The sequence below is a fragment of the Dermacentor andersoni genome, chromosome 7, assembly GCF_023375885.2.
Source record: "Dermacentor andersoni chromosome 7, qqDerAnde1_hic_scaffold, whole genome shotgun sequence".
Lineage (NCBI taxonomy): Eukaryota > Metazoa > Arthropoda > Arachnida > Ixodida > Ixodidae > Dermacentor > Dermacentor andersoni.
Window position 1 is genome coordinate 149488033 of NC_092820.1, and position 15057 is coordinate 149503089.

The 15057-nt window shown below is 43.1% G+C and overlaps 1 protein-coding gene across 2 annotated transcripts in view; it reads right to left on the reverse strand.

Moving 5' to 3' along the window:
* Positions 1–15057, reverse strand: part of LOC126533622 (apoptosis-resistant E3 ubiquitin protein ligase 1) — an 84972-nt gene that overhangs the window by 20779 nt on the left and 49136 nt on the right. For both annotated transcript variants that reach the window (XM_050180784.3, XM_055072226.2), the window contains exons 4-11: positions 11407–11618; positions 9187–9410; positions 7694–7937; positions 6231–6400; positions 4128–4296; positions 3498–3631; positions 3252–3329; positions 1175–1316 (exon numbers count right to left, since the gene is read on the reverse strand). In XM_050180784.3, coding sequence (XP_050036741.2) covers positions 1175–1316; positions 3252–3329; positions 3498–3631; positions 4128–4296; positions 6231–6400; positions 7694–7937; positions 9187–9410; positions 11407–11618 — 1373 coding nt within the window. The remainder of the gene's footprint in view (positions 1–1174; positions 1317–3251; positions 3330–3497; positions 3632–4127; positions 4297–6230; positions 6401–7693; positions 7938–9186; positions 9411–11406; positions 11619–15057) is intronic.

A 15057-nucleotide genomic window follows, 5' to 3' on the forward strand; every position in this document is an offset into this window, starting at 1 on the left:
TGTTCACTCAAACAAAAGTGGCTACATCCAAATTTCTGGGGTTTCATCCAGCTATCTGCAGCTGAAAGATATAAAAGCACCACAGATGGTGCTTTGAATGAGAATGAAAAGTCGAGCAACTTTGTTGTCTGTTACCCCCTGTGGTTCAGTGGCTATGGCATTGTGCTGCTGAGGTTGGGGTCACAGGTTTAATCCCTACTGTGGCGTCTGCATTCCAACATGGGTGGAATGCAAACACACTCGTGCATTTTGAGTTAGGTGTATGTTAAAGAACCTCAGGTGGTCAAATTTAATCTGGAGGCTCCCACTATGGTGGGCATCATAATCAGATCGTGGTATTGTCAGTCTTCTGCCAGTGATTACACAAACATACTGGTGGCAGTGTGGTGGAAACATAGTGGATGCAGGCTATGCGAGACGTACAAGGTGTCAACATGGTTATGACAGAGGCAGCATTCCTGAGAATTCACATCAAGGGGGCACGTTTTGGTGGCGACACAGTCGCCTCTGCCGCGGCAGCGCCAAATCACTACCAAGTCCCGGTATACATGCAATTTGGCACTTTGTCTTTACTCGACTGAAAAACAGCTGTGTGAAAATGTGGTTTGTGAAAGTGACCTTAAATAAATGAAACCAACGACCGCGAGTGCTTCATCTGGGAAGGAGGTGCTGCTACGCAATGCGCACATTGAAAGCTTGGTTGTCTTCCATGCTGCTACATCGGCCTTCGCAGCAAGTAGCTGCATAAGAAACAACCAAGCGAGTCGCAGCGAGTGCAAAGAAGTCACAATGTCAATGTCCTGCTCCCACGTGACCGCCTTCTGCACTGATGACTTCATGATACAGTAGAAACAAAACTGTAACTGGCTGTAGAAAAGCTATTATATTAAACTATTTAGGCTGCCCCGAGGTTCGCATGTATTGTTTCTGGGGTTTAGAGATCTAAGACCTTCACTTAACATAAAAGAATGAAGAGTTGAAAATATGTCAGTACTCCCAATTCCAAAACAATCCTATTGGATGCCTCACATTAGCACTAAATCAGGCCCAGCTGCTCTTGGGCAGAAAACATTCTTGCGTCCATTTTCCTGCGGTTTCGTTTCTTTTCATTTGTGAACTGCCGTATTTTTAAAAAAAAGTGTCTTCCTCAGGCAATGAACAGAGTTGCACTAACCAATGTTCTTGAGCAGGAACTGAGTGAAAGTGGCGGCAATGACGTCCCTTTCCTCGCAAACCATTTCAACTTGCGGCTGACAGCCGTCGTCCACGACGAGCACGGGCTCTCCTTCGTGATTGTTGCTCCCTTTGAATTGAAACTGCGAGCGAGACAGCACACAGTCCTGGTCAAAAGCTTCGAAGTTTTTGGGCATCACAGAACATGGCAAGTGAATGTTACACAGGGCACAATATGAAACCAGGTGGAGTATGAACAAATATAAATTAATGCATTAGAGCAATGCAGACTCCACAAAGAGCAAAGTAGTCGTGCCATTAACTATGAGGCAAATACTATACTACTAAATAATACTATTAACTAAACAGAGAGTATAATGCAGGATCTTTGTCTCAGACGTGCCACTGTTTTAAAATAACATAATCTACATGAGTAGACTCACCCAAGCCAAGCAAGAATTCGCCATCACCAAAACCACTGATTCACACTCATGTTTACCTGCTATGTTGAAAGGTTGCGGTGGGCTGTATTAGGAGCAACCACATTTAAGGCCACAGAAATAGACTGAGGGGGCAAGATTTTTACATTCACAAAGCAAATGCGTCGAGCACACAGGAAGCCACAACGGTCATCTGCGATGTGTTCAACTATTACCAAAAGTTTATCACGACATCCTTTTCCCATCAATCCCTTCAAAACATACAGATCTTGTGCTCCATGAATTAACATCTTGTTTGTTCACATAAAGTGTCAAGCAGTATGTAGGCAAGCTACACTTGAGAAGTTCTTGTTAAGCCTAAGTTGCGAGTGCTAAATTCTGTGTTCTAAAAACCATGAAAATGCGACACAAAGGAGGTCATCATTGTAACATCCTCTGTTCCTTATTGCATTTTATGTGCCTTGAATACTACTAGATTACTCAGTGGGCTATTATGCTAGTGCCATAAGTGCACTGATGTCAACAGCTATAAGTGCTATGCACTGCTTTTGTAGCTCTGTTACCAAACATGGCCACATATTCACGCCCACCCATAAATTATGAGTTAATGTGCCTGAACAGTCAAGGTAACAAAAAGTGCGCAAAACATAGCAAGAGCCAAGCAGAAAAAAGTGTTTAAGGAGGGGAATCTGTCCGACCATGATAATGGACAAGGAGGAAATGCAGTTTTCGTCGCAGCAGGACAGATGATGCAGCAGGCCGTGTTCTCATCGTTTACATGCTTTTCTCTGGGGAAACTCAGGATAATTGCGATATCATCCCATATTTTGTAAATCTTTCCCGGATTTCACTTGATAATTTCAGGAAACAGAAGTGACACAGATTTTAGCAATGGTAACTGCTCAATACTGCTTAAATTACACGCCATGCCGCCCCCGAACATGCTACCAGCAGTATATCTGGGCAGACGACCTCTGCAAGTACCACAAATTCACTTGCTCGCATGCAGTGCACATGTGTGCATGCGTAGATGACCTCGGGAGGCAAAGCTCCGATTAGCTAGGTTGTGATGCACTCCAAGACGCAAACTGTCATGCTTGTCCCTGCAGTTTGCAAGCTTCCCGTCTTCCTTGTTCTCGCGGGCTACGGCATTGAGGCAACGGTGGTGGAGGTTTCTAAGACGCTGCGTGCGCGCTTTTCAGGTTACTGCAAAGGCCAGTGCTTTCCATTCGTGCCAGTTGAGGATGTCGAGCAATTGTGTGGTTTTGAACTGTAGCACCGGCTAGGCATCCATTTACGTGTAGAAGTGGCTAGCAGCGTATGGTCCCCAGGCGGCCTTGAAGTGGCCTGTATGTGGCGAGTCGACTCGAAGGACTGACAGCGCATTGGCGCCACGCCCTCAGCCATGACTTTATTAGGATGCCGGAGCGAGCACTGTCTCACCTCCTGAAAAATTCTTGCTTTGTGACAAGAGTAATTGGGCACGTTGTTGTTACCAGTTATAAGCTTAGTAAAGACCATTTGTATTGTTTTGTTTTATTCCCTCCCCCCCTTCCCCCTTTAACCAACCTACAAATTGATGTCACATATAAATATTCAGAACACATCAATCAAGGAAAATGAAGTTAATCAGCCTACCTTAGTGCTGGGGCAGAGTCGAAATGTGATGAGCCTCTTTGGAATGATCCTGAGCATATATTCCTTGATTGTGAGTTGCTAGAGGAAGCAAACGAGAGTCGTTAGAATGTGGGTGATTAAGTTAAGGAACACAAACTATATTCAGGCAAAGAAGCACTTAGGATCGAGTTGGGTACATTAAAAAAAATATTTAGGGAAGAAGAAGGAAATGAGATCAACAATGACATATTAGTGCTTGCAGCTCACCTTTGGCGAAACGTAGACAAACACCCTCTTGGGTTTGCTAAGCCTCTCGCAGTTCATGGCTATCAGCTTGGCTTCGTACCAGATGTTGTGGCTTTTCTTGGCAACATTCTTCTTGACCAAAGCAGCGTCGCTTTCTGCATAATTGACAAAAAGGAAATGATAAATTTATGGCGAAAGTTCGCCATGCAACTGAAAAGCTACGAGCATAAAAAAAAGCAGTTATACAGTTATACAATAATGGTATCTGTGGATTGTTTTTAAGATTCTTGGTCAACAATTAAAATACCATATCTGGGCTTCAACAGCACAAAGTGTACTTTTATAAGACAATGCATTTTTCACAGATTATTATTCCAGAAACAGAAGTTATTCCAGAAGTTATGTTCTACTAATCGAGTTTCATTATTTAAATGTGCCTTTTTTTTTTTCTTCAGTCACAGCTGTGCTGACACAATACTATGACAAAATTGCATATTTGTTGATAGCAACCATGAGAAGGCACAAGTTTATTTTGTTTCACTTAATATGTAAAGCCCACAAGCTGTACCTGACACTTAGTGCCTTACACATCATACGCGGTCAAGTTATGTAAACTCCAATACAGCTGGTGACATCGTGCGACGCACTCACTCGAGAGCACAATGACGTGGAAGTCTCCATTGCTCAGGCTGGTGGCGCGGTATGAGACGTTGACTTGGTAGCAGCCAACCTTGTTGAGATTAAGCACTAGCGCGATCCTCGAGTTTTCAGGATGGCTCTCCCAGTGGTAGCAGGATGCGACGGGTCTGTTTGAGCTGACCTGCACGTTTTGAACGTAAGAAAAAATGGAGTCTTCCCACCTTGTACCGACAATAAAACTCCAACCGAAATATTTTTTCCTGCAGTGCCAAACTGATGCTAACAGACGGCAGATTTCGAAAGCTTTCACCGGAAGCTAGTGCACGGGATCAAACTTTTGAAACACATCAAGACCCCCCCCCCCCCCCCCCCCGTCCTACCCCACCCTCCCAAGTTAGAGCTAAAGATTTAAATCTAATAATATGCACATTGAGAAACTGCATTATGGCCTTTTCCTGCTTTTTGTATAGCCTTTGTCTTTTTGTTTTGCTTTAGCTTTAGAAGCTTGACCTTTGAAGTCCTTATAAGTTATTACCAATTTTCCAACTGCAAGCTTTAGTAGTAGCACAACTTAGTAGCATCCCCAAGCAACAGTGTGCTGCTACAAGAAAAGCTACCACACATCTTTCTTGTTACTAAAATCTATATGAAAAAAAATTTTTTTCCAGTTTACCTTGCATAACGCAGTACCACCTGCACACTATGTCACAGTGGTCAAAGCACAAGACAGGAGGAGGACTACACAGGCTGAGAGAAATTTGTAAAAATATCATTTTGGGATTTGACATCCATAACGGTATAGTGGGTTACAAGGGGGCAATGTAGTAGGGGGCTCGCAATTAATTTTGACCGCCTGGGTTGCTTTTAACAATGCCCCCAACGAATGGTACACAAGTGCTTTCTTGCACTCTGCCCCCATTGGAATGTGGCCACCACAGCCAGAATTGAACCAGTGCCCTTGTGCTTGCCAGCACAATGCCATAGCCACTACTGCAGTGGGTAGGTTGAGAGTAAAAAGATGATGACTATGCAACATGTTACATAGTCTATCACAGTTGCATGGTCCACGTGACATACTGACATAAACATCCTATTCTATCCTATGTAGATATAATGAAGTACTAGAGGCATATGACTTTTGTAGGTTTTTACATGTGGAAATCACACAGAGGCCAAAAATTTTCACTGCAGATCTTACCTTCACTGTGGTACTCATGGTGTAGAAGGTGCATTGCTTGAAGAAAATGTCAGTTAACAATTTACGAGCAGTATAGAAGTGCGTCTTCAAAAACTGTTTTTTTCTCTGTTGTTGAAAAGAGATGCGTGTCATGTAGACCTCAATCTAACATCCAGTATACAGGGCGTTACGGTACCTCTAAAATATGCCATTATACTGCCAGCTCTTTTTTTCTCCCCTCAGATATATAGCATGAGGTACTCCTATTAGGTGAACATTCAAGGCTAACTGCAATGAAATTTGGGCCTTATAAAAGGCACAGTCTCAGATAATGTACATAGAGAAAAGCCTCAGTGCAAAATTTTACATATGAAATACGAGTGGATGAGTCATGAAAGGCTTGCAAAAGTAGTGTTTTTGATACCGAAACAAAAAAAAGAAAAGAAAAGAAACTGCAACCATTATCACTTGCCACAAGTGACACATAATTCAGAATGTATGGCTCCTTGGCATGATTTCCGAGATTAAGCGATGCCCACGGCTGTCCACGATACGCCGAAAAAATCTCCAAGGCAACGTGCCGGGACTTGAGTCATACCTGGCAACCACTAGGTGCACGCATCGTTTGCCTACGTGCAATTTAACAGGCACTAATAAGAAAATTAGACTACTACAACAGCCATGCAGCTTTGCCAAGATTGCTTCAGTGGCATATACTACTCACTTAAAACCAATTGAGCCAAAGTGAAATTTCATTGCAGTTGGCTTCTAAATTAAAAATAAAAATCACAAGTTATATTTGTGCAGTAGGCATGCTTTCTTTCAAGCTGCTCACTGTTGGAAAACAACACCAGCTGCACGTACAATGCGCAAGATCGTAAGACAGAATTGCTCTTCTTGAGACAGGTGGTCAGACGAAAAAGGTGTGCAAAGCCCACCTCGACGATGTCGACGCTGTACTCGTCGCTGGCATCGGTGGTGGAATTCACAAGGCATGCGTTGTTGTACTTGTCCCTGGGCTCCAGGAAGAGATGGTGCGGTTCGTCCTGGGTGCAGACCACCGTGCAGCTGTGGTGAATGAACCCTGTCTTCTGAGGGTCCGGCCGACCTAAATTTGCACGAAGTGAGAGAGGCACGCGGTGAGCAAAAAATTTGTCTCCCGTGGGACTGGTTTATATGGCTGGTTAATTGATTGATTGGATTGCTGATTGATTACCTGAATAATTGTTTATTAACTGACTAAGCCAGTTATTTACCTATTGGTTAACTCTTTCTGTGCCATGAACGAGCTGGTTTCGTCCACGAATTTCTTGTAAAGCAGCCAAGGATGAGCTATGGTCGTTGACGGTACTTTTCGTTTTCTAGCAATGCCATGGAAGAGCTGATCTCATCTAAGTGCTTCGTCGTGATTCTGATAGATTGCAGCATGCAATCCGCGGGGCAACGCAAACAGAAAGCATGGTTATTCTGGTGGAGGAAGTATAAACCAATCAAACTAACCAACGAATTTCTAGAACCCAGAGGCCATAAAACCAACGCAAATCACTGATTCTCAGCAACAAATACCTTCCTTCGCATTGTTGCCTCCTGCAACCATGTTGCCAACTGGGGTCTTTTAAAAATAATCTGGCCATTCTTGGTCAGAATTTGGGACAAAATAGTATGGCACGAAAGGGGTTAATTAATTTATTACTTAACTGAATAATTGTCTGGTTAAGTAATTAAAGTGCTGATTAATTGGCTAACTAAATGTTTGTTGATGATTAATTGACTTTTTGATTTGGTTTGATTGATTGATTGATTGATTTTAATGTCTTAAAGCAACGTTGGGACTATGAGAGATGAAAAAATGTGGCTCTTGACCTCCTGCTGAGCAGCAGAATGCCATTGCCACTATAACTGAGCTTTTGCAGAGTGCAAAAACTGGTGCTAGAGACAGGATTTCTGCCAGATGGACATTATTTCATTATTGCTCAGCTTCAATAAAGCAGTTGGTACATGTGCACTGGAGTAACTAATTATAAAGTTAATTAGCACTTTTTTGTTAATTACCGAATATTACTCTACTGTTTGCATCCAATTAATACCTGCCTCTTCAAGTAATCCAGTTGACGCAACAGAATTTCAATATCTAATGCAGTAGGCTAATGCCTAACTGGTACCGTAGGTAAGAGAGTAAGTAAACAAACAGAGGCGATGATGTTTATAAGGCCTGCTTCCAACAAAATAGGTAACCCAATATATTAATTTTGTTTAAAATCAGGCACGAAGAACTGTAACACAAAGAAAATTTCAGGAATGATAGGCGCTGCATAATTCTGTTTTTTTTTTCTTCTTTTTTTTTCACGGCAAGGTTCTACTTTATGCTAAAAAAGAAATGCCGGACGAACCGCAGACCAACCTGGAAGAAAGTTCTTGACAAACGGCGAGCCCCGAACGTGCACCATGCCGATGAGGACCGACACATGGCAGAGACCAGCGCGGCGCACTGTGAACTGGACTCTCGCCTGATTGGCCAGGTTCGGATCTGTGCCACCCAGCTCAACACTGCATGCCACCTTGTGGGCGCCATTGCCGGCTACGATTTCGACTAACAGTGGATCTTCGTCACAAATTGGGTAGCTGCGACCATTGCGCTGGAAGAACTGTGAGAATGAGAAAGAATCAAGATGTGGTGTATCAGGCTTGAAAAAAAAGGCAGAAACTTCTTTTGAGTAAATTCGGCAGAAGAATCTAAACTGCAGTCAAGTCATCAATTTACTCACCTCTGAGGACAGTTGTTGCACATGGATTATCTGATGCAGTATCATTACAGGAGTCACATTCGTAGACAATAGACCACATTATTTGATAATCTATATAGAGCATAACAGAAATTTCTGAGGACAGCTTGATTCTCACTTCAGATGTAAAGAAGATACCTGGCCTCAAGAATAAAATTCACACACACTGTGCTCTGTTATGATGCTTCCACTGCGACATTTCAACAATGTGAAAAAAATTTCGAAGTGACAGTCAAAGAACCCTTACAGGGTACTCAAAATAACACTAGCTGTTTGGATGACAATGACAAACAACACAATGATGAAATTCTTCTGAATATTATTCAATTGTCTTATATTTATTTCGTGGCTCCCTTAACAGTGCAATGGCATTTAGATTTGACACAGTGTGGGGACAAACACATCACAAGAGTTTAGGCACCCTGCAGACACTGATGGCATCCTTGACAAACTGCTCCAGTGTGCCCCAGTGTGCCGTTTTAGCCAACCATTCTCGCACCGGGGTGCTCTAGTGCACACCGGTGCAGATTGTCAAGGATGCCACGAGACTAGGACATCGTGTGCATTGCAAAGAATTTTCTTCTTCTTCTTTTTTTGAGACTATGGTGACATGCGCTGAGAGAGCTTGTTGCTGTTGTAGTAAATGAGCTCGAAGCTGGAGGAAACGTTGAAGATTACAGATTTCATTTATTATTTCTTTTTGTGCGTGTGATACTTTCTGGTAATGCACTAAGTGCTTAAACTGTAATCTTGTCAGTTATAGATGTTTCAATATGTTTCTATGAGGGTGAGTCAGAAATTCTTTGCCCCTATTTTTTATTAGCCAAAATAAGGTACATACATAAATACTAATATACATACATACTACTATTCATACATACTACATACTATTCTGACTTTCTGATTTGCCCTCGTATATTTATGATCATGGCATGAAGTATGTTCTCCTGTATTTATTCTCGTATTGGAAAAAGAAATGCACCACAGGGACTTCAATGATTTGTGAATTTGTCAGGAAGGTCCTAAGACAGAGAAGATTGAAAACCAATACTCGACACAAGAGCAGCGCGATGAGTAGTCAGCTCCAATGCAGTGCATGACAGCAGCACACCTTGATGAAGAAGGTCAGTGTGCAGCCTACGACCTGTGGCTCGGTCCAGTCGAACTCGACTTTGCAGTTGGCCGGCGAGAGGTACTTCCCGGTGAGGTAGCTGAGGAAGCCGAGCTTCGCGGCGGCCGCAGCCGATTGGTCACACAGCAGCCCCGCGGGCGCCAGCATCAGGGAGGCCACGCCCACCAGCACAGAAGCCACCAGGGACACACCCAGCATAGCCCCTACAGTGACAGCCAAGAGATGTGGCATGACAGGCATTACGTATATGACACGTAATTTAACACAGACATACAGGAGGTTTTGCACGTGAGGTGTGTCACACAACAGAAGTGTCACGGATAGTGTGTGTCACACTTAACAGTGATCGTGTCTGTCGCATATACTGTGTACCACTTAATAGTGAACTCCACCTGTCACACACCCTGTACTTCACAGGCAACGGTCATTGCATCTATCACACACACTGTAAGTCACGCTTAGCAGTGAGTTCATCTTGCACAAACTGTGTGTGACTGCACCTGTCACACACCCTGTACCTCAAGGTAACAGTAATCGCATCTGTCACACGCAATGTAAGTCACACTTAACAGCCATTGTGTCTGTTGCACATACTGTGTGTTGCACTTAATGGTGACCGCACCTGTCACACACCCTGTACCTCACAGCTAACCATCCCCGCATCTGTCCCACACACCCTGTAAGTCACACTTAACAGTGATTGCGTCTGCTGCACATGAAAGTGATTGTCTTTCACACATACAGTGTTTTTTAAAGGGACTGACAGCTGGCCAGAATGGGTTGTGAGACGTTAATCGAAATGAAATTACCATGATGTATAGTGATATGAATCCAGCAAGCTGATTGTGATTTAAGTAGGAATTATAATCTTAATTTACCAAAGAAACTCTAAAACCAGTAAGTGGCGAGACCTGGCAAAGAAATCTTGGTGCTTTGGATGTATTATATGGGATTGCTGTATGTAAGTCGACTGTTAATAAGTACAGTACAATTAGTCCTTAAAATTGCAGTTGGTATATCACCAGACACTCTCGCATTATTCTATGCTTCAGAAATCAAAGATGCACGCATGGTTACAGCAACGTGCTGAACTCTGTATCACGTGTAAAGGCATTGTTTTGTTTTCATTCCAAGTGGTTTAGTTTTGGCTGGTTAAATACCAAAACAGTTGGACATGAACCCACGAAAACACGTGGCTATTATCACAGAAATAATTTAACAAATTGGAAAACATGAATCGCAGGGACATCAACTTGATAAAGTAGATCATACTTTGTTACAGCTACGGCCGCACTTGTTGTCTGCCTCCCACTAATGCCGGCATATAATCGCTATCCCGCTCACCTATCACCGTTTTCAGCATGCTTCCAGTGAATGACTACATCCTCACTGCAGATTGAAAAATTATCATAAAAAAATTTTCCTAGGCATTTTCCGCATTAGCACTGCATGATTAGACACTCTGGATGGTAAGCTTTCCATTGCACACACACACAAAAAAAGGGTACCATGAAAATTGGCTGTCAGTCCCTTTAACAGTAATTGTGTCTGCCACATGTCCAAAGTGTCACACTTAATAGTGATAGCATCTGTCACACATACTGAGCATCACAGAATACAGTGTCACAGCACTGTCACAGGGAAAAAGTGTTCACACTGTCACGTGCACAACAGACTTAGTACACAGAAGGCATTGAGACATCAGCTCCCTACAGAACAGAATATGACACAAAACCCAGACACAAGGTCTGTGGATCACACATAGCCTATGGTCCATGTGTTTTTGACGTCCCCATGCTGTTGTTGCCAAAATATAGAATAAAGAGCCAAGCTGAAGAGGTTATCTGAACTTGCGAGAACATCTCAGCCCCCTGCCAGCAATTGCAATGACAAGTAAACATAGACAGAGGAAACAAATGAATTGCATTTGCGCTGCATTAACCCACGTAAAGTTTTTCCTTAGCACTAAACAAGACAACACTGTTTTTCTTTTAGCCACGTTATGCAACCACACTAGTTATGCAAGAACACTAACAGTGTTTAAGGGGAACGTCAGTTATGGCCTGCTACAGTTTTGCTCAGTGGCAAGAACCTGACCATGATAAGAACCTGACAAGAACTTTAACAACCTTAGCTTAAATCTTAAACTTAACAACCTTACCAGGTATTTACCTATAGTTCCCATGCATTGCTACTCACCAAAGGCCCATGTCTTTTGTTCTTGCTCAAAGAGGATGCGCTCCCAGATGAGGTCTGTTGCAGCCCCGAGTGCCTCGGGTGTGTTTGGCAGCTGTCTCACAGCACGCACCACTTCTGGAGTCCAGCTGTGGTCCTTGCTTTCGACGTCACTGAGGACCTGCTGCGCTAGCTGCTCGAGGCTCTCGATTCCAAAAGGAAATTTTCTGGACTTCCTGTAACGATGCGAGTAAAAAAAAAACAAGCTTCAAAATTATAGCAAGAAATGAGAAAACATGATAAGACAGCAGCATGCTGGTTATAAGAGCAACTACGCTCGCAACAATGAGATATTCCGGTGCAGCTTACTGTTAAGAGGGAAAAAATGCACATATGCATAGATGCACACATGCACTGTGTAGTAGGTAGACCACAATTTCAATAATGCAGCAGAAGAAAACACATCATTTATCAAATGAAAGCTTTTAAAATTTTCCTGCAATGACAGATATCAGACATTTAAGACATAAATGTAATAAAAGAAATGCTGCAAAACAGCTTGCGCACCACTAGAAGCAACAAAGAAGAAATAAAGAAAGACGGGTATCAGGACCAGGAAATTAAGATTTGATGGACAGGCAACAACACATAATTATTGGAACTATTGGAAGCACTGAATCTTTTCGTATCATGATGCCACTGTGTCACACTTATGTTCAATCGGTTATTTTCCGTCACTCCCAACATTCCTGCAAGAAATATTATTGACTTTCGACCTCCTAACCCCCCCTCCCCCCCCCCCCCCCCCGCCCTCATAATGCCATATCAGCAGCAAAGTATACTGTCAAAGCAGCCTTCGAAACTACATACATGCAGCCCCAAGCTTTACCAAGGCTGAAAATGCACACACATCCTGGCTTTCTAGAAAACATCGAACGCAGTAGGCCACCACTGACCCACTAAGCCTGCAGGGGTCGCTGAACCTCCTTTCATTACCCTCTTTGTTATTTCCCCGTCGTTGAAGAAGACCCAATTAACTCCAGGAAGCCCAGTAACAGTGCTGCCTCCATAACACAAGAAAAAGGCTAAGCAGACGGTGATGGGAAAATTGAGTTTCCTCCGATCTCTCTCTTCCCTTCGTCACCAAGTGAGCTTTGTCCCCATACCCCTTATTAGTTTCTCGCCCAGAGATAGAGACGTTCTATGCTGACATTCTCTTCTTTCTTTTCTTTTTGTCTCGATTATTATTGTTTTCAAAGCATGCACGTCTCGGCTTACCCGCTGTTTGAATCCCATCGCTCATTTATCACTGTCCACCGAAGCATTATGCGTGGCCCCTTCCCGGCGAAGATGAAGCTTTCTCTGGAACGTCAGCATTCTTTTGACACCTAGGTAATAACACGGGTGTATGCCTCACTTCCCATTAACTACCAGAGTGAAATAGGGAGAGAGTGTGGCCACAGAGTGACAAGTGGAAGGGAAACACAAATGCAATTAATGGGGTTGTCTCACTTTAATGCCCTTGAAAATGACGCATAAATGATGTAAACCATACTGCTAGCGAGATATTTTCTAAAGAACTGAGAATGCAACGTCTTTATTCTTCTTTTTTAATCCTTAACCATGCTTCTGACACCATGCAGAAAAGACAGCCATAAAAACAAAAGCACAACTTGCTTGATCAAATAGATGATTACCTGATTTTCTTTATACGACCACCCATCGTGCACAATCTTGTGTGGCCAAAGTAAATAACGGTGCACTTTATGCAAATGTGTAGTCAGGGTGGCACCGATACACTCAGGAAACAGAGCAACATGTTTTTGTTTCTTTTATCGCTCACACAATTTTAAAAAATCACCTGCATATGTAAGAGAGTTCTACCTCTTGAGCTATCTTAGTCTCGGAGGCAAACTTTACTTGCACGAGAAATCAAAATGAAGATTTTAATAATTAATTAAGTTTTGCTAATTAACATACAACAATTTATTAATGGTAACCAGTCATATTCACTGGGAGCGACTTCAGAGAATCACAGCAGCTTCAAGATACCCAAGTACCGAAATTTTGCGACAACATGCATTGGTGTTCCATTTATTATTGAGCATCAGTGAATAAAAAGGAATTTTGTTAAAAAAGTAAGTAGAACAACCGTGCATTGACAGCGCATATCACAAAACTGGTGCTAGTTTCAAATTTCGTTTCAAGTGGATGTGCCTCGTGAAATCACTGGCATCAACCCATGTATTGCAACATTTGCACTAAAGTAGCTGGTTCGAAAATTGATTAGTACAATTTTGTTAATTAGTTAATTATATTAGTCAATTATGCATTTTGATTTCCAGGATGACCAATGCCCGCATATTTAAATAATCCAGCTTAATGCCTAGACTTGTGCCATATGCCACAGGTGTTTATTCATAATTTCTGGTAATCACCAATCAGTTTCGCACAAAATTACGTTTTCCTTAGTCCTAGTCTCCTTTCACGTATTGCGCTACACACAGTGCCGTGAAAGTTGATGCAAACACCTTTAACAACGCCGATTCCGATCTGCAGTTCGGCTTCACGGCACCGCTCTGTTATGTTGCCGTGAAGCAACATCGCACCTAAACAGAAAGCGGCTTCGTGAAGACGATAACCGTTAAGGGTACAAAGAACAAAATGAGCTTTCCTTTGCGCGTGATATCTGCGCGTTGCTGCTGTCATCGCGTGCGGCTACTCGCGCGCCCCTGTGTTACCCCGCGCAGAATGCGGGTAACACAGGTGGGTGGGGTTATGGGCGCGAAAATTCGGTACTTAAAGAGCGTACTTTTTTTTTTTCGTATTCTTGCGCGTCAGAGAAGGGGGAAAAGCGAATCCGGTAAAAAAGCAGCAGCAGCAGCAGCATCAGCAGCAGCTCCGAAGAGAATAGCTTAGGCAAGAATACCGTCCCATATCTGCCGTGTAAAGCAGCACCCCCGCGAAAATGTTGCAAGCTCGCGTAGCCGGTGCCACGACCATGCATAATTTAAGGGTCCGTACGCTGCGTAATGAGCTTCGACAGCCGCGTAGCGGCTGCTCCGTCAGACTCGCTGCTGCTCGCTTACAATGCACTGTCAGAAGGAGGCTGTGGGTGAGAGGTTGGGAGAGGGGGTGAAAAGCGGAGGGAGGGGGAAAGGGGGAGGCGGCGCCCGAGATCCATTTCCAGCTCGTCCGCACGACGATAATCAACATGTTTACGCACCGCGCTAGTGTAACATGCGGACGAGCGCTGCTTTATTCATAGCCGCGTCGCGCAAGGCGGCTACACGGTGGAGATCGCCTGTCCATCGAAAGGTTTTTTTTTTTTTTTTTAATTTGTCGTCGTATCATACTACCGTCTAAATGTTAACGGAGTCACCGTCAGCACTAGAATGAGAACTTTCTAAATGTTAAGCCGTTTAAGTATAAATGACGTTAAGAGACGGCAATGCAGAAGCGTGGATTAGAGGGTACACTGATAGATAGCATATTGAGAGGATGAATAGAGAGCATAAATCAGAGAGCGGAGTTGACAGTAAAGGGACACAAGAAAAATTTTTGAGCTGTATTAAGTACTCACCCGTTTACAACACCAAAAAAGCCATGCCTACTGTGAAGCGGTCCATGGCAAGAACCAATATATATATATATATATATATATATATATATATA